Source organism: Acomys russatus, chromosome 7 (assembly GCF_903995435.1).
Source record: "Acomys russatus chromosome 7, mAcoRus1.1, whole genome shotgun sequence".
NCBI classification, from domain to species: Eukaryota; Metazoa; Chordata; class Mammalia; order Rodentia; family Muridae; genus Acomys; species Acomys russatus.
The window spans coordinates 8,731,981-8,750,887 of record NC_067143.1 but is presented as its reverse complement, the minus strand read 5'-3'; the positions used below and the strand labels follow the sequence as shown (position 1 = coordinate 8,750,887).

At 49.2% G+C, this 18,907-nt stretch overlaps 1 protein-coding gene across 2 annotated transcripts in view; it reads right to left on the bottom strand.

Moving 5' to 3' along the window:
* The window catches only part of Nav2 (neuron navigator 2), a 363,149-nt gene that overhangs the window by 11,107 nt on the left and 333,135 nt on the right, over nt 1–18,907 (bottom strand). For both annotated transcript variants that reach the window (XM_051148610.1, XM_051148608.1), the window contains 6 exons: nt 14,910–15,063; nt 13,739–13,901; nt 12,797–12,897; nt 10,157–10,252; nt 7,502–7,670; nt 1,621–1,856 (listed from right to left, as the gene is read on the bottom strand). In XM_051148610.1, coding sequence (XP_051004567.1) covers nt 1,621–1,856; nt 7,502–7,670; nt 10,157–10,252; nt 12,797–12,897; nt 13,739–13,901; nt 14,910–15,063 — 919 coding nt within the window. The remainder of the gene's footprint in view (nt 1–1,620; nt 1,857–7,501; nt 7,671–10,156; nt 10,253–12,796; nt 12,898–13,738; nt 13,902–14,909; nt 15,064–18,907) is intronic.

Genomic DNA, 18,907 nt, shown 5'->3' with positions numbered 1-18,907 from the left:
TGGTAAAGCCTTCCTCTTGGCACTTATAAAATGTGTGCTCAAGGTCTCTCTTTTTTTTTTTCCCTCTGTGTAAGTGCAGGCCAGAGAGTAAACATTGGTGTTGTTGCTTAGGTACCATCCACCTTGTGCTTTTTTTTTTTTTTAAATATTTAATTTAATTTAAATTTATATGCATTGGTGTGAGGATGTCAGATCTTGGAGTTACAGACAGCCGTGAGCTGCCATGTGGGTGCTGGGAATTGAACCTGGGTCCTTTGGAAGAGCAGGCAGTGTTCTTAACCACTGAGCCATCTCTCCAGCCCCCCCCCCCCCCCCCCCCCGGGATCAAACTCAGATCTTTGTTGTCAGTTCTTTACTGACTGAGCCCACATCCCAGCCTATAGGTCCAGCTTCTAATTCTTACTCAAGCACTTCTTTAGGAAGCTATCATTTCTTGGCGACCATGCTAATTTCCCAGCAGGCTTCTGAATGCAGCTGTCTCATCCTTAGCTGTCTCCAGAGCTCCGCCCCCTGCCCTCCCCCCCCCCCGAGGGGCTAGCTCTGCAGAAACCACTGGAGCAGAAGAGACCCCAGCCATACACAAGTGCTGCTGGGTGGTGCTCTGAAACAGGAGGGCAAGCAGGGGCAGGTGAATGCATGTGCCTAGGGACCTGTCAATGACCCGCTGCCACTGAACCTCGAGGGTTGTCTTGGCTAGAGACTGGGTCAGGGCTACCCTTCAGGAAAAGACAGAAAGGATGGTACAGCAGCGAGGACAGCTTTCCAGAGCCTCTGAAGGGGAATCTAGGCAGGGCCTGCAACCATGGGAGCAGTGACTGAGGCATGAGATATAATTCTCTCAGGTGCATGAGGCAACTCATAGGGCAAGGGAGCCCATTCCAAGTCACCTTTGATTCCCCAGGTGTACTGTGCGACACTGAACAGAGCTAGAAATCACAGGCTTTCACTGTATGTGTGTGTATATATGTATGTATGTAAGGATGGATGAATGAACAAACCAACGAAAGACATTGTAAAAAACCCTCCATAGTCCCCCAGTCAGAACCAGGTCAGACTCCATCTACAAGTCCCCACTGCTCACTATGTGGGGCCATGGAGCTGGCCATGCACAGGGCTCTGAGACCTCAACCTAAGCCCCAGGACCAACACTTAGTATAGTCTGAGCTGCATCAGGCATGTGACAAATGTCCTTAAAGCTGCTGTTGTCGGCCCTGTAAGACAGAGACAAAAACAACTAGTTCTTGACGGGCTCTGTGAGGTCAGTCTGCTGCTCGTGGGACAGACATCATGAATGCCAACCAGCCTTGATCGTTGTTACTGGTGGTACTGTTGACTCATAAAAGGTTTTTATTTGGGGGAAAAAATAATAACACCCAGTAGGCACATGATATGATTTTGGTGATCTGGACATGTCTGGAGGAGCTATCACTGACGGTCATAAGCGGACAGGATTGACTTGCCCCAGATGGAGCTCCTAGCTGGGAGGATCTGACTCATAGTATTCCTTTCTGCAAGCCCCATTCTGAATTCCTCTCCCGGCTTTCTAGAATGGAGGGCTCAGTAGTGGTATCAGGAGTATTACAACAGCCCGTATGCAACAGGTGCAGGATGACCCCTTACCTTGCTGGACTTGTGGTCGACATTAAAGGTGGCAATGACACCGTCTGTCAACTCCCGTCCTTCCCGAAGTACCACGTACTCAGAGAGCCTGTTGGCCAGGTAGGTTTTCCCAGTGCCGCTGGGGCCCGACAGGATGATGCGCCGGTGCTCTATCAGCAGAGAGACGTAGCGCTGCAGGATGGGCTTGGGGATCAGGGACTCAAACACCAGAGAGTCTAGGCTGTTTTCCGAGAGCCCTGTTTGAGAGAGATGGGGGAAGGCTTGAAGTTGGGCGAGGACGACAGCTCTGAGACCATCCCTCTTCCTAACATCATCTCCCGCCATTCTTGGCAGTCCTAAGACTCCTGCCCACCCAGGCTGAGAGTCTAACATTGCTCCTGTAGGAAGCCACCCTCCTGGTCACCAGTACTTCCAGTTTTTGGCTCACCCCCCACTCCCCCGCCAATTCTGGAATCTATCTGCCTGTTAGCATTAACTAGCCTTGTGGTGTCTATCCCAGTTGATGCCTGAGTCTTGCACACCCATGTCTGCATGAATCTAGGTTGCCTCTTCCCACTTCTTCTCCTTCCTGCCAGGAAGCAAGCTATCTGCACTTAGATGTGCAAGGATGGCAACATCTAACAGCACCCTCCTCCCACTCAGGGTAAAAACACCCCTAAAGCATTTATGAGTTTGTTTCTAGCCTTTCCCTAATCAAGGTAACCCCTATAAGCCACGACTACTCCCAAAGGACTATGACAAAGATTCCTCACGTGCCTCACCAGGTGTATAGTGGAGGGACTCTTGTCTAAATTCAATAATGACCGCCACCTCAAGAATACGAGCCATCGGGGAACAATCAGTAGCACACTTCATGTGCATGTAGCCCTTTTGGTGGTTTGCCATAAAATTTTCAGAGATCTCACTTTAGAACATGCAAATTCATGGGCCGGAAAAATGGCTCAGCATGTAAAGGTACTTGCCATCAAGCCTGAGATCCTCAGTCCAATCCCCGGGACTCACACTAAGGTGGGAGAGAGGTGGGAGAGGGGAGAGGGAGGGAGATGGAAAGAGAGCCAATTCCTACGAGTTGTCCTCTGTACTCTGCAGGCATCATGTGTCACGTGCAGAGTCCCAATAGACATTGTATGTCAAGTCATGACTTCTCCCGGTCTCACCAGTGTGAACTGCCACACCGAATGGGGCCCTTTTGGCAAAATCAGATTGGGTTTTGTGCTCATCAGTGTAATATAGAACTCAAGCTGATCCTTGTCAATGCTAAAATTGATGGCAGCCACAGGTCAGGCTCTCTGGAGTACCACTCCGTCTTGTCACTCATTCTACACAGATCAGCTTTACCCCTTGATGTCTGAAATGTTCACAGTGACCCAAGGAGGGGACAATGTATGGTCCCTGTGATGCCATGGACTTTGAGTGCCAGTCGTAAATGGCTCCTTTCCTTGGGGGTTTCTGCTACCACAGTTCTTGTTTCTGTGTGCCTGGTGCCTCCTCCTGCTTCTCCTATGGCAGGATTCCTTTTAGTTTGTTTGTTTGTTTTTTGAGACAGAGTTCCCCTGTGCAGACTTGGCTGTCCTGGACTCTCTTTGTAGACCTTGGACTCATAGCGATCCACCTGCCCCTGCCCCTGCCTCCCGAGTGCCGGAATCAAAAGCGTGCATCACAGGATTCTTTTTGTCAGAGTTTACCTATCCTCGGCTCGGCCAGTGGGCTGTGGGATTGTGACTTCCCCACTATCACTGCCAGTCATATCGTCACAGAAACTAGAAAAGTAACAAACTCAGGAAACTGGTGCTAGGAACGGCCAGTGGTGTGATATACTGCTACTCCTTGCTCAGGCCTCTTGAACTGGTTTGCAGGGGCAGGGAAGTGCTTGAAACTCCAGGATAGAAAGGAAAACCAAGAAAGGTGCAGGCAGAGATGAATGAGTCATTCTGGTGGGATTTTGGAGAACGAGAATGCATAGAGAATTGTGGATAGTGAAAGCATGGCTCAGGAAAGCATGGCTCATGACGTCTGGGGTCCGGGGAGGCCTGACTCCATCAGGAACAGGCCAAGAGATCATGCTCGCTACATTCTGGCAGAAACTCTGGCTTGCCTTCTGCCCATGTCCTGAAAAAGTGAAGGACCGCAGGGCATGGTGACACACACCTTTAATCCCAGCACTCAGGAGACAGAACCAGGTGCATCTGTGAGTTCCAGGCCAGCCTGGTCTCATTCTGAGTTCCAGGATAGCCACAGCTATGTAGAGTCCAAGGCTATGTGTCTGTTTTGGGGGATGGACTGTGCTGGTCTGAATGAAAATGATCCCAGAGGCCCAGAGGGAGGTACACGATTAGTAGGTGTGGCCTTGTTGGGGGACATATGTCCCTGGGAGTAGGCTTTGAGGTCACAAACGCTTCAGACAGGCTCATTGTCACTCTCTGTTCCTGCTGCTCATGGATCCAGATGCAGAATGCTCAGCTCCTTCTCCAGCGCCATGCCTGTGTACATGTCACCATGCTCCCCACCATGAAGAAAATGAACTAAACATCTGAACTGCCAGACCCAATTACATGTTTTCCTTTATAAGACTCGCTGTGGTCATACTGTCTCTTCACAGCGATAAGACCCTAAGTCCTAAGGCATGGACTAATGTGTTTGGTAAAGGAAGTTTCAAGGCAGAAGAACAAGGCAGGTTAGGGTGTGGTTACTGCTCCCCACTCATATACAGTGAAAAAGAATAGGTGGGTCAGGAGGATAAGAAAAGGGAGTTTGTTGGTACTTACAGAAAATAAGTGGTAAAAAGAAACCTGCTCCGCAACAAAACAACAGCAAAGGAACTATAGAAAGGCTTTCCCCAAAAATAAAAAATAAAAATGAATGAATAAATAAATAAATAAAATAAAAAAAGAAAGGCTTTCCCCATTCACAAACAACTGTCTGGGAAAGCGACTGCAGATTCAGACACCAAGAAACCACTACAACCGCAATTCACAGGGCAAAGGTCTGTTCCCAGCCAGCAGTAGAACTTGGCAACATTGTCCACATTGTACCGGTCTTGCGGCATGCAAGATTTAAGATCAATGAAGCCATGAAGCTTTGCTTTATGGCTTTTGAGAGCTGCCGAGGCTAGGCAACGAACGGCTGAGTCAAAATTTCTACAAGGAGAATTCCTGAGACGCTACCACATGAAGCTATGAGGGGGAAGCTATGAAGCTGCTATGGGGACCCTAGAATGCTGGAGAGACATGGGTCATGAGCTATCTACCAAGGACAGCTTCATGGATGGAGCTGATGAGAGGGGGTGGGCCAGGAAAGCTGGAGGGGCAGGGCTACCCAAGCCCGATGGAGCCCAGATGATATCTGATACGCAGCTGTAGGAGTAGGTCTTTAACGTGCTAAGTTTTGGTTCTTCTTTGGTCCAAACCCCATACTCCACTCCAGAATATGGGGAGGCTAATTCTATGTCATTTGTATTTGAAGTCTATAACTTGTTTTTAACTTTTTACAGTAGCTCACAGTTTGCCTTGGGTCTCAGGTGACAACTTTGGATTTTTAAACAGGCTTAGAACTATTAAAAAAAAAACTATGGAGAGTATTCTAGTGTGTAAATATACCAAGGAAATCATGAGATTTACAGCAAATGGAAGGAACTAGAAAAGATCATCCTGAGGGAGGTAACCCAAAACCTAGAAAGAGATACTTATAAGTGGATTTTAGCCACATGGTACAGGATAACCATACTACAACTCACAGACCCAAAGAAGATAAGTAACAAGGAAAGCCCAAAGGAGGATGCTTAAATCTCACTCAAAGTGGGAAATAGAAAAACAGCAGAAGTGGTTGAAGAGAGGGAACAAGGTAGGAAAGGGTGCACGGAGAGAAATGAAAGTGGAGATCAGGAAAAAAAGAAAAGAAAGAAAGAAGGTGGAGATCAGACCTGGGAAGAGTGGGGCCAGGAGGGCAGAGGGCCTACAGAGAGAAGAGAAACCATGGGTGGTGAGCATCTCTGTGACAAGCTGGAGACCTAAGACAGGGTAAATTTCTAGGAGGATATGGGGTGACTCTTAGCTGAGACTCCGAGTAGCAGGGGTCATGAAGACTGAAGAGGATACCCTCTAGCTAGAAAGGACTCCTAGTGGAGGAAGGGGAACATCAACCCACCCACAAAAACTTGGACCCAGAATTTACCCTACCTACAAGATGTGCAGGGTTAAAGATAGAGCAGAGACTGAGGGAATGTCTAACTAATGCCTGGCCCAACCTGAGACCCACCACATTGGAGAGAGCCAATCCCAGACACTGTTAACGATACTCTGCTATTAGGAGCCTAACATAGCTGTCCTCTGAGAGACTCCACCCAGCAGCGGATTGAAACAAATGCTGAGACTCATAGCCAAACATTGGGCAAAGCATAGGGAGTCTTGTGGAAAAGTGGAGGGAAGGATAGAAGCACCTGGAGGAGACAGGAGCTCCACAAGAAGACCAACTAAGCCAACCAACCAGGACCCAGAGGGGCTTGCTGACACTGATGCACCAACCAAGGACCATGTGTAGACTGCACCGAGGCCCCCCCATACAGACATAGCCAATGGGCAGCTCGGGCTTCATGTAGGTTCCCTAGTAAGGGGAACAGGGGCTGTCTCTGACATGGATTCTGTCACCTGCCTGCTATTTGATCACTTGCCCCTGACAGGACTGCCTTGCCAGGCCACAGGGCAAAAGAATGCACTCAGTACCAATGCAACTTGATGTGCTGGGGTAGGTTGGTTGTGGTGAGGCTTTTCTGAGGAATACGGGAGGGGTAGGGAAAGGAAGGAAGGTAGAGCCAGGAAGAGAGGGAAAGAGGGGGCCATGATAGAAATGTAAACAGATTAATTTTTTTAAAAGTCACTTCTTTTAAAAAAAGAAAAAGAAATATTTTTTAAAGATAGATTTATTTATTTATTATATATTGAGTATTTTTTAAAGATAGATTTATTTATTTATTATATATTGAGTATTTTTTAAAGCTAGACTTATTTATTTATTATATATTGAGTATTCTGCCTGCATGCCAGAAGAGGGCACCAGATCACATTATAGATGGTTGTGAGCTACCCTGTGGTTGTTAGGAATTGAACTTTGGAAGAACAGCCAGTGTTCTAAACTTCTGAGCCATCTCTCCAGCCCCCAAAAGTCACTTTCATTGAAAAAAACAAAACTATGGGGATTTTTGAAATCATGCTAAAAGCATTTCACATTATGAGATCACCATCAGTCCACAGGGACAAGGACTGGAACGCTAGGACACATAGAACTCTGGGACTTAACATGTCCAGGAGACAAGCCTTTGGGAGCTTCGGGTGCACGGGCAAGAGCGATACCATTAAGATGCTTGCGGCAACTTTCCTGTAGCCTACAGTTCATCAGTTTCTACATCTGTAGCATGGGCTCATGCCCAAGGCTGGCTGGCTGGCAAGCATCCTTCATGTTTTTGGTAAAGTGCCATTTCAATATGTCAATTAAGGAGTTATTAGTCTCCCATCAACCCAGTCATAAGGCTAATGGGACCTTTTGATGTTTAATTTCAGCAATAAACTGAAGCAATTTGTTTCCTGATGGTGCAATGTGCTTAAACAGGGGTGGTTGTGGTAAAAGTGAGGAGAAATAACAACAAACCCACCCACACGCACAATGCAAACACACCTACTTTGGCCCCTGATGGCCTTAGCTTCTTCAAGCAGCCACTTACCCCTTTGGGGGTTTTTCAAGACAGAGTTTCTCTGTGTAACCCTGACTGTTCTGGAATGTGCTCTGTAGATGTGGCTAGCTTTGAACTCAGCCACCTAGCTGCCTCTGCCTGTCCCAAGTGCTAGGATTAAAGGCGAGCGCCACCACTCCTCAGCTGGCAGCCACTTACCTTTGACAGTCACCAAGATGGTGGTGTTCTCCCCAACCAGATAGCCACAAGGGAGGAGCTCGGGGGTCTCCGAGGTGTTGCTGCGCTTGATCTCACCGATGCTGTAACCAAGAACACTGTCTGAATTCAGCCCCAGCTGACTCACCGGGTCTACATGGATGATGTACTCCTGGAGAAAAGAAAACACAAACCCCCATTAGAGAGCTGGCTAAAACCTGCTAGGGACCTCCATTTTCCCCGGGTGACTGGCAGGTGGCCTCTTTTTCTCAGATGTCACCTGAGCTGAATTTAAGCTGTGACATACCCTCAAAACCCAGGCCTCTTAAGATACAGGTTTATTTGCTTAGTGGGACAGGAGGGAGAGGAAAAAAAAAAAAAAACTCCAACAAGAACATGAACATTTAACCTGGGTGAAGCAAGCACGGAGAGCCAGGCAGCTTTTCCTAAATTTGGCCGGAATCTTAAAGGCACAGGGGTCTACGAATGGTGCTAGGACATTTACAAAAAGTGACTGGCAGGAAATGTCTTCCCATCCCCCCATGTTGACTCAGAACAAAGATGGAGAGAGCAGAGCAGCTGTGCAGCTTCAAAGTAGTCAAAGGTTTCATTTGCAGAGTACCCCTGTGGCAGCGGCTGTGATGGCTGGTCATCTGGAGACAAGCAGTAGGCATGTCCAGGGGACTTTGTGGATTAGGCTACCTTAAACATGGCAGGACGGTTGTGTGGGTCTGGGTCCTGGACTGAATAAAAAAGACAAAGCGTGCTGAGTACCATCACTTATCTCTACTTCTGACTATGGGTGCAACGCAACCTTGCATTCCTGCCACCACGCCTTCACTGCGTGACAGTTGGTATCTTTTTTTTTCTTTTTTTCCTGTTCATTTTATTTGTTTGTCTTTCAAGACAGGGTTTCTCTGTGTAGCTTTGGCTGTCCTGGATTTGCTTTGTAGACCAGGCTAGCCTTGAATTCACAGAGATTGGTCTGCCTCTGCCTCCTGAGTGCTGGGCTTATAGGTGCCACCGCACCCAGCTCAGATGGTATCTCTTAAGCAGTGAGCCTGAAAGAAACCGCTCTTTCCTTAAGTCACTTGTATGTGTGCACGTGCACATGTATGCACAGCTCTGTGTGTGTCCTTCTCTCTCTCTCTCTCTCTCTCTCTCTCTCTCTCTCTCTCTCTCTCTCTCTCTCTCTCTCTCTCTCTCTCTGTGTGTGTGTGTGTGTGTGTATACAGGACAGAGGATCTCCCCTGGCCAGTCTCTCAGCCCTAGTTGCTCATGTTAGGTATCATAGCAAAGAAAAAAGAAAAAACAAAACTAGTTCAACAACCAGAAGGTCAGTGATTAGGTTTTAGGCTGAACGGTACCACAGAACGGCTGACATCAGTTTCGCAACAGCCCCCAGTGGTCTCACTCCCTCATTTACTGGGACCCAAAGAGGACACACTGCTGCCTTTCTCATATGCATACGCCTCACATTGCTGAGTGTCAGCCAAGGAGGCAGAACTGGTCTGTTCCAGTCCTTCCTGTCTGGTTTCCATGATGGGAATGTTCTATTCAGTAAAAAAAAAAAAAACAAAAAACAAAAAACCTAAAAACTAAATTGGGACCAGGTGTGGGATGGTTCTAACTCCAGCACTTGGGAGGCAGAGGCAAGTGGATCTCTGTAAGGTCCAGGCCAGCCTGATCTACATAGTGAGTTGCAGCCCAACGAGGGCTGCACGAAAGACAGAACAAAAACAAAACAGAGAGAGCACTGGCTGCTCTTCCGGAGGACCCAAGTTCAGTTCCCTGAACCCACATGGCAGCTCACAACCACCTGTGACTCCAGTTCTAGAGGATCTGATGCCTTCTTCTGGCCTCTGAGGACAGACACTAGACATGGATGTAGGCAACATACTCAGACACATAAAACAAATCATTCCAAAACAAACAAACAAACAAAAAACAAGAAAGAAAGAAAGAAACAAGGAACTGAATTTCTCTTGTGTGATGCCATGTGACCCATAAGCAATGTGGTAGCTTAGTCAGGTCTGGCCAGATGACAGAGATATATCTCTGCTCCACTCCAGGTCCGTGACACCAGGCTGGTGCCCTAACCCAAGTCCTGCTTTATTCAGGAGCTATGATTAATACTTAGTGCTATTGGTTTGCTTTAGGGACAGAAGGGGCGGGGGGAGCTTCTTTCAAATCACCTTGAGCTCTGAGATTCACTTTGGCACTCCCTAGCCATTTCTAATATGGCAAATACTCAATCCAGTGGTGTGACCATGGTGGCATCCTTGACTGATGGGATGTCACTGTCAGAGATTTCAGCATTGGTATGGGGTGCCAGGCATGTATGTGCAGTCAGTCCAAAGGGCTTTAGCCCCAGGTCAGAGACATTAATCATATTGAACAGAACACGACTCTAGGGACACCACTGTGAAATAACGTTTACTAGCTGGCCAGCCATTGCCAAGGACAGACAACAGAGAAAGGCCAGTCACCAGTCTGAACATCCCATCATCCTTCTGTGCCCTGGAGGACCAGGGACAGGTCCTAGCAACGTAAGGATAAGGAAGAGTGACCAGGCCAGGGAAAGAGTCAGGTTCTGGAAAGAAGGCTCGCCTCCCTCCCCAAGGCCAACGCTGGGGCCTTTCTTCTTGAGACACTTACTTTGAACAGCCGTCTAACCACCCCATCGAGCACGTCCCACTTGGTCTTGCCACTAACTCCAATGCAGCCAATAAGGAAGAAGTGTGGTCTGGAGTCCTAAGGGTGAGGAGACATGTGCAGGTGAGAAGCAGTTGGCTGCTTTCTGGCCCGGTTGGGCAGAGGCCTAGGCATATCAGTGCTTCCAAAGGAGAATAAACCCTCATTCCTTCCCACGCCAGGTGAACTTAGCTGCCGTGCAATAGCCTTATGCCTTGTCCCTGGTTCTGGTAAAACTGCGAACAGCCAGGGAGACTATGATGGCCTCGTTGGGACCTGGAACCATCAATTAAATACATGCCTTGCCCAGGGCCATGGATTCCACATCCTGAACTGTGTCCTCTCCTGCTCCTGTCCACCAGAGCCCCATTTTTAAATCTTGCTAAAGAACTACTCACCTTTGCCAGGAAGCTTCCATGATTCAAATGCCTGGCTCAGAACTACACTGGACAGACTCAGATGATACCTTCTCAGCTTACACGTGTCTAGGTTCAGCCGTCTTGTGCTTTATTTAATGAAGCTTGTCGTGTTGTCAGGACCCCCCCTTCCCCCCCACCCCACCCCACCCCATCCCAGAGAGAATGCTTCTGTGTCTTTTCCTTTCTTTCTTTCCTTTTTCTTTTTTTGAGAACCTCCTGCCTCTGCCTCCCACCAAGTGCTAGGATTAAAGGCACGAGCCCGGCTTCTTCTATTTAAAAACAATATTTATTACTTTCCTTCCATTAAAACTTAAAACAAGTTCAATTTGGAAAAATAGGAAAAATCTGGGAAGATTGCCAAGAACTCGTTTCCCACCCCCATCCCCCACTTCTTGTTCTTCTACACCCACAGGGACTAACTGATCACATTAATGAAAAGGGGGCCGAGAAAACATCCCATTCTGCTTGGTTTTTTAATATCTCTGCATGCTTGCAAGGATGTAGTTGGGACAGGGGTGGGCCTGGGTGGCGGGCGCAGGAACGAGAAAGAGCACCCGTCTGGCAGTGATAGGGTCTGACGCCACCACGTGCCTGTGGTCTTTGGGTTTCTTAGCTGCACAATGGGGATAGCACTGTGGTCAGTGACCCCCTGGGTGTGCTGCAGTGGCCCAGAACACCAGCATTAGGGGAGATGGCTTATAATCCTCGAGGAGCGTCAGCTATGACATTGAGAATATTGAGAAGGACAACCAGTCACATGTAGGGGTGTCACCCGCCTGCACTGTAAGCATGATGGGAGAAAGAATTTCAACTTGGCAGGCTGGGCCCCTGTTAGCTGGGCTCTTCAGGCTCCGGCCAGGCAGCTCTAGAAACCCCCGCTAAGCCAGCCACACTTTGTTCTGATGGGCACTTTGGTTCCCCAACTGTCTGAAACCATAAGAACATGCTGGCTAGAAATACTACGGAACGTAACTTTGAAACCTCAAGGGGTCTTCAGGTGGATAGTCCTGTGGCCTTTTCCCACTTTCATGGCCAAGGTCATCCAGAGCACCAAATAGGACTTACTAAAGCCCAGCTTTCCTTGCAGCCCTCTACCTCCAATTCAGAATAGTCTCTGGCAGGCATACATTGAAACGGAAACCATATGAAGACATCGGCTCCTAAGCCTCGGTGACGCAGAATGTCCCACCCGCCCCACTCTGAGCCCTCTGTGACTCACTCAGCTGAGGGCCTCCTGCCTCCTGCCTCTTGCCTCCTAGCTTGGTGAATGCTATGCCTGTAGCCTCTGATGAGGCGGACATGGGCCCCAGGCCAGCTAGGTCCAGTCAGCTCCCTCCTCTGCCTTACTAGTAAAATGTGCATGGCTACCTGGTACAGGCTTCAGAAAAACAGTAAAGCCAGAAGAGACACTTCAGAGGGCGTTAGTGTTTACTAGTGCTAAAAGTACAGAAAGGTACAACACGAGCTTTTTTTAAAGCAAGCTCTAGCAACCTGTTAAACAAAGAAATGAAGTGCTCTTTGCTAGCTTTACATCAAAGGACAGTCAAGGTGTGTGGGCACAGGAAGGACCACCAAGGATTGTAGGTATAAGGACTGCTAGGGATTGTGGGTACAGGAGGGACTGCTGAGGACTGTGGATATGATTGCCAAGGATTCTGAGTGCAGGAGGGACCGTCAAGGATAGTGGGTACAAACGCTGCTAGGGACTGTTGAGTATGGGAGGGACTGCCAAGGACTGTGGGTACCAGAGTCACCACTCAGCCGAGGTTTCACTTTCCGTGTTTTCAGAACATTGTCCTAGAGTACCCTGTTTTGCCTTTTTTGTTGTTGTTCATTTTATACGGTGGTGCTAAGGCATGGAACCCAGGGCCTCGCAAACACTAGGCCACTGAGTTACATCCCCAAGCTCTCCTTATTAATCTCTTACAGTATCTAACTTACACATTAAGCTCTAGCATGTATGCTCACATACAGTATAATACAGCACACTCTGGGTCCAGTATAGTCTACCATTTAGCATCTCCTGGGTCTTGCAGTGGTGCCCCCTGTGAGTAAGGGAGACTATGATATCAAGAAGGGTGTTGTTAGTATTTCCCCAGAGCCTTAGGTTTCCGGTTGAGTCGCTAAGCTAGACCATGTCTACCTGGGGAAAGGACAGGTGAGCAGGGTGGGGGATCCGACTAACCTCCTTCCACTCCATTGCCTCCTGAAAGCTGACAACTATCTTAACATGCCTGCCTCCTTCCTTCCGAGCCGAGCATTCACCAGTGTCATCCAGCAACACGTCTGCGAATGGAAAACATCAACAGCCTTAGGCACGAGGGGACAGCAAAGCTGCTTTCCCAGACACCTCTGCCGCCGTGTGGGGCACAGCAGCAGGACAAAGCAGGTGTCAGGGTGCAGGGGAGGTGGGGGAGGGGACGGGGAAGGGCAGGATGGATAATGGAATCACAGAAACCAATGGCAGAGAAGACCGGGGAACCAGCAGGCTGACGGATGCATCTTGCTGGATGGAAGTGCGAGGGAGAATCAACCAAATGACAGCAACAGTAGCATCATGGGTGGAAAAAAAAAAAAAAAAAGCATCAGCCTTGAAATGCTCACAAAGAAAACTCAAGGTGCATTCCGAGATGATGTGGCCAGCCTGGAGTCTACCCCAACAGCCAGAAGGCTGAAGGCCAAGAGACGTGGCCTCTGTAGGACCTGCTGCTGAGAGGTACACAAGCATTGGGCCCGCAGGTCAACTTCTTAACATGGGTTGAGCAGAACTCAGCGTGGTGGGCAAGGAGGAAACCCGAGCTCATGGTCTGAAGAATTTGGGGGTGCTGGAGCGAAAGCATGGAATACTCTAATGGCTGGGCTCATGTTGGTAGCAGATGCACACCCAGACACACACACCCCAAGTGCACACACACCTGCTACCTCTGTGAACCTGCTCATCCTGGAGACTAGAGTACAAGCTGCAGGCCTCCGTCTGCCTTGGTCCCATGAGTCACTCACCCAGACTTATAGGCTCAGCTTGTCCCCAGCCCGTGAGCCACTCAGTATATGTTCTGTTCCGGGTCCCACGAACCACTTTGTCTAGGCTGGTGGACTTGACCGGCCCCCCGGCCTGTTAGCCACTCACCTAGACTGGTGGACTCTGTCAGGTTCAGGCTGTGCTGTGAGAGACCTAAGGACTGCCTTGGGGAAGCAGAGATGGACACCTGGGATGGGGCCCGACTGCAGCCGCTGCCTTGAGACTCAGACTTCAGTCGGTCATTCTCAGCTTTCAGCTTCTCAATTTCACTCTAGAGCAAGGGAGAAACTGACTCGTTAGGTGCACGTAATGAACGGAACGCGCCTTTTCGGGGGAGGAAGAAGCTGGAAGTTTCTAGCAGGAACTAGGTAGCTAGATCAGCCGAAGTCAGAAACATCCTTGGGGAAACTGGACAACGCCATTCAAGACTCTGGCAGGGCTGGTCCCTTCCTCACAGAGAACTGGTCTCCAACAGTGTTTAGAAGGTACCTTTCCCAGGGTCTGCTGCCTGAGTGGCCAGTGTAAGAGTCTTGCAACCAAGGAGGCTTAATAACTCGGGGGTGTGATAGATTCCTTAGTTCCAGGAGCTGTTTCCTGGAGCTGTTTCCATCGTGACTGAGAAGCATACAGCGTATTTCCCGAGCACGCCGATGATAGCGTTTTTCCCTCCCAGGAGCCCCTCAGAGATAGGCGTTCCAGGGAACACTCTTGGGAGGCTGCTCTCCAGTGAGGTCTCATTTAGTACACTGCATAGGCATCTTTCATTCATTCTACAGTGGTCTACAAAGAACCCAATGCATGCAAAGCTGTGATGCAAAACGCAGCTCACAAGCCTGGAATGCCTTCACTCCGCAGCAGACCGCGGCGCTTGCAAGAACCAGTCTGTAGCCACCTTCAAAGGATGCCACTGTGTGACATGAGAAAGTTTGGGATGAGGCCCAGGCTCAGCCTTGGAGAAAATGGTCCAGTTTGGATAGACAGAGGATATTAAAGGGAAGAAACAACACGAAACGGACTGTAGGGACACAAAGCCAGTCATCATAGCTCTCAACGATCAGTGTATGAAAAGTGGGGCTAGGGAGGGCTTGAAGGCCAGGTATAGGGGACCACCTTTGAAGGAAGAGGCAGTGTGGAGTCACACAAGGTCTGATGTGAAAAGACTCTAAAGAGAGAGGCCAGGGGTGGGGTGGGGAGGAGCGAGGGCCAGCACACCCGCACATACTGTTCACCCTGGGCTGCCACTCTGCAGCCTCCTGGGCTCTGTTCACCGTGCACTCACCTGCATCCTGTTCATGGCCTCTCGGAGCTGGTCCAACTGGTGAGCGGAGCTGAGTGCTTCCAGGCGGATGTCTGTCAGCTTCATCTCCTTGTCTCTCAGCTCGTTTCGCAGCTGCATGACAGCCTCAGCCTCACTGTCTGTACACTCGGAAATTCTAGGGCGAGAGGATGTTGCTGACAAAAAAACAAAACAAAACAAAAACAAAAACAAAAACAAAAACCCAGCCCTGGGTTCCTTCACTTAGTCCCCTCAGAGAGTGGTCCATTCAGTGGTCCGTGTGAGGTCAACCATTACTCCAGCGCTATCATAAATGACCAGCCCTTCCTCCAACACCTCCTGCTTCCTCATGAGGACCACAGCCAAAGCATCCAAAAGACAGACTCCGTTCTTCTGCCTAGGTAGAGCAGTGGCTACCAGAAGGACTCTCTGCTGTATCTTTCCCCAACATTGTAGGAACAGCGATGGGTGGGAACTGGTAGGTGGGAGCAGTTACCTTACTTTGGGCTTTGGGCACTTCCCGGAGCAGATAGAGCCAGCCTCAACCCTCTCAGAAGTGAGGTGATAGTCAAGATCAGAAACTTTAAGAGCCAAGGGTAAAGTGTTTCTCCGTTGGCCAAATGAGTGGGGGGCAGGAGGGGGAGAGAGGGAGAGAGAGAGGGCAAGATCTAAATACATGAGTAGTCAGAGTTAATCTGATTTTTCATTTGATTCTGACAGCTCTTTGACGCGTCTAGAAAGAGCTGCTGTTAGTGCTCTGTGCCCCACCTGCTTCTCACACTTATTCTTACCGTAAGAAGACATCGGATTTGGAGAGCAAGATCCAAGGGAATTAAGTGACATGGGAGCCAGTGACATGGGAGCCACTGCTGCGCCTGCGGGCCATGACTGTGGCCAGCTGTCTCTCATCACAGCCAAGTGTGGCTACTCTGCTCAAAAGAAAGCAAGGCAGGGCTCCTTTGCTCGGTTACAGGGCCTCTGTAGTCAAGTCAGTATGAGGTAGAAGGCTTTAAAAGCCATGGTAAGTTGCAGCCATTGGGAGGGACAGTGCTATTGTTCTGTGGTTTCTAAAGGCTATTGAGTGATTGGGCATGATTTGGATTGAAGATGGAGGAGGAAAAACAACAAACAAAAAAGAACTCAGAGAAACCAAAACTCCAAATCCATCCCTAAGGTCCCAAGTTTCAGAGCTGGAGCTGATGGTTGCCTGGGGAGACTGAGTGCCTGGTTTAGGAGGTGGTGGCCATGCCAGCTTGCTCCTCAAGACTCAGGTGCTGGCTTAGAGGCCACACAAAACCTACACATGAAGTCGGCTAAGGGCCCAACCTCAGCCACTAGCAGAAGAGTTTCAGAGAACTGTTCAGAGATATGTGAACACTCAGACAGACTTGTCTTCCCAGGGCTGTTTAACTGACCTGATGCGAACTCCTTCTAAGTGACAAAACCACTTCCTACTTTTCAAAAAGTTACCAACCACGCAGGCTGGGAGGGAGGTGTATGCCTGGAATCTTAGGTCGCTGAGGCAGGAGGATCACAAGTTCAAGGCTTGTTTGGATACAGAGTAAGACCCTGTCTTTAAGAAAAAAAGTTACTAACAAGCAAGGAAGCAGGATCTTCCTGAATTAAACATACAGAAACACCTAAGAATTCTCCAGAATGTTATCATCCCTTCTAAATCTGTGAGAGGGCAAAGGTCTAGGAACTCATAATGGAAAGACCCTTTCCCTGGCTCTCTGTGCTCAGAGTGGCTGTAGGGCTGAGTTGCAGGGCCATGCTTTCAGTTTAAGAGGTATGCTGTAATCCAAGTCTTGCTGAGAATGTGGGGTCTGCTCCAGACCTGGCTGTAAGCTTTGGGTCTGTTTCCTTGGTCTACTTGGAACTCCATTTCAGGTATTGTCACATGCCCTGCACTTCTCCCAAAGGCTCTCCCAGCATCGGCTGTGTGACTATACACCTGTGTGCCTTGCGAAGCCTGCCCAGTCAGGCACTCCACAAAAGGGGCAAGATGTCTGTCTACTCCCAAACTCACCCCAATACATCATCTCAAAGCTTGGAGGTGGGGCTTTGGGGAGGCAACTAGCATTATTGAGGTCACGAGAGTGTGGCCCAGTGACTGAATGAGTGGCTTTACAGTAGAAGAAAAATGGCCCTAAGCGAGCGGGCTTGCTCCGGCCCCTAACCATGCCATGAACCATCCAGAGATGCAAAGCGGGACTGGTACGTGGACCAGAACTTTGAGCTAAATGCATGTCTAGTCTATAAGTCACCTAATCTATTCTGTGCAGTCACAGCCACAGAAAACAGCGTAAGACGAAAAGGGAAGAACACTGTGCCGTCTTTTCCCCCAGGTTCCTTCTCTGACAGGCCTTCTGCTTGGCCCCAGTTCCTTTAGGACTAAACTGTTCTCACATCCTGTGAGTGTCCACTCACACACACACAGCCCCCCACCCACAGCAGGCAGGCAGCAGTGTTTTCTGGAGGTATCTGAAGCTTATTATTTGATTACCATAAACACTGCCACGATTCCAATTTCTAAAGTGGGGAGAACGAGGCACAGAGCCCTCATCGTGCCCAAGGTCACACTATTTAAGCATGGCAATCTGGGATGAAATCTGGAGGAAGGGGGGTGCTTAACTCTAGGCTCTTAGCCTATACCTAGAAGGCAACCAAAGTCTACTTTTCTACTTCAGAGGCCATGAATAAGGTGACCTGATGTATCTTTTTTTTTTTTCCCCCAATTCCTAGCACATTATTCTATCATCTCCCTCTGTCTTTCCAGAAGTGGGGATGGTGGCATACCCAATTTTAAATGCCTGGAGTGTGGGAAATGTGGCCTCCCCACAGCTGCTGTTCCCTTCACCCACAGAGGAGGGATTTCTCCAAGTCTAACCTCTCTGCCTTTGCCTTCATCTTTGAACTCCTTTCTCAAATTTCCATTTGCACTTTTTTTTTTTTTTTTTACAAACATTTCAAGGTTCAGAATAAGTATTTGCCCTCAGCCCACCTTTTGGAAACTTAGACCCAAAACAAATATCTCCACTGTCCACGGAGGCTGTGGAATGTAAGAAAAGGGCTGGCGAGCCAAGAGCCAGCCCTGCCCCATCCCTATGGGGACAGTGGTTTGGAAGGCTGTGTCTTGCTCCTCTCTTGTTTGATGCTGCAGCTTCGCTGCCTCTCTGATGGGCCACCCAGCGGCCTGTGGCTGGGTTTCTATTTCCTCTCTCATGTAGTTCTTCCCTGTGCTCCTGGGTCTCCTCCCACGCCACTGGCCTCTTTTCTTCCTGAACTTTGAATATCAACACGTCAGAGCTGATCCTGGTCCTCTGCTCTCCGAGAGCTTCCATTTTTCTCAGGTGTACACACACAGGAGCTCCAGGCTGGCTGACGCCTTCATATGAGCATCTCCTGGGTGTCTTACACATCTTTTGACTCAAGGGGAAGCCCAAAGCTGACACCAGCTGTGGTTTGAATGTGAAATGCCCCCACAGGCTCTTGTGTTTGAACAGTTGGGTTCCCACCTGAAGTTGCAGTCTGGGAAAGCTAGGGCTTTATTGGAGGGTGTGGCCACTGGCAGTGGGCCTTGAGGCTGTACAACTCAGCCCCTACTTCCTGTCCAGTTTGCTTCCTGACTGTGGCTGCAATGTGACCAGCCACCTCCTGTTCCCACTGCCACGCCTTCCTCGCGGTGATGAAGTGTACCCACCACCACAGAGCTGGGGTAGGATGAGGGACAAGAACTAAAACCTGGAAAAATCACTACATCAGATGGATAGGCACAATGGTAACTAACAAAGCAGAGGGAGGGGGGCATGGCTGGTGGTGGGTGTTACTCTATGCATGGTAGACAGGCCAGGCCTCATGGATAAGGTCACCTTGATCAGAAACCTGAGGAATAACTACCCAGAAGAGCCCGTTGGGCAGGAGGCACAGCAGCAGCAAAGGCTTTGCGGAGAGGGGTGTGACCGAAAGGCTCAAAGGACAGAGCAGGTGACGCATGGGAA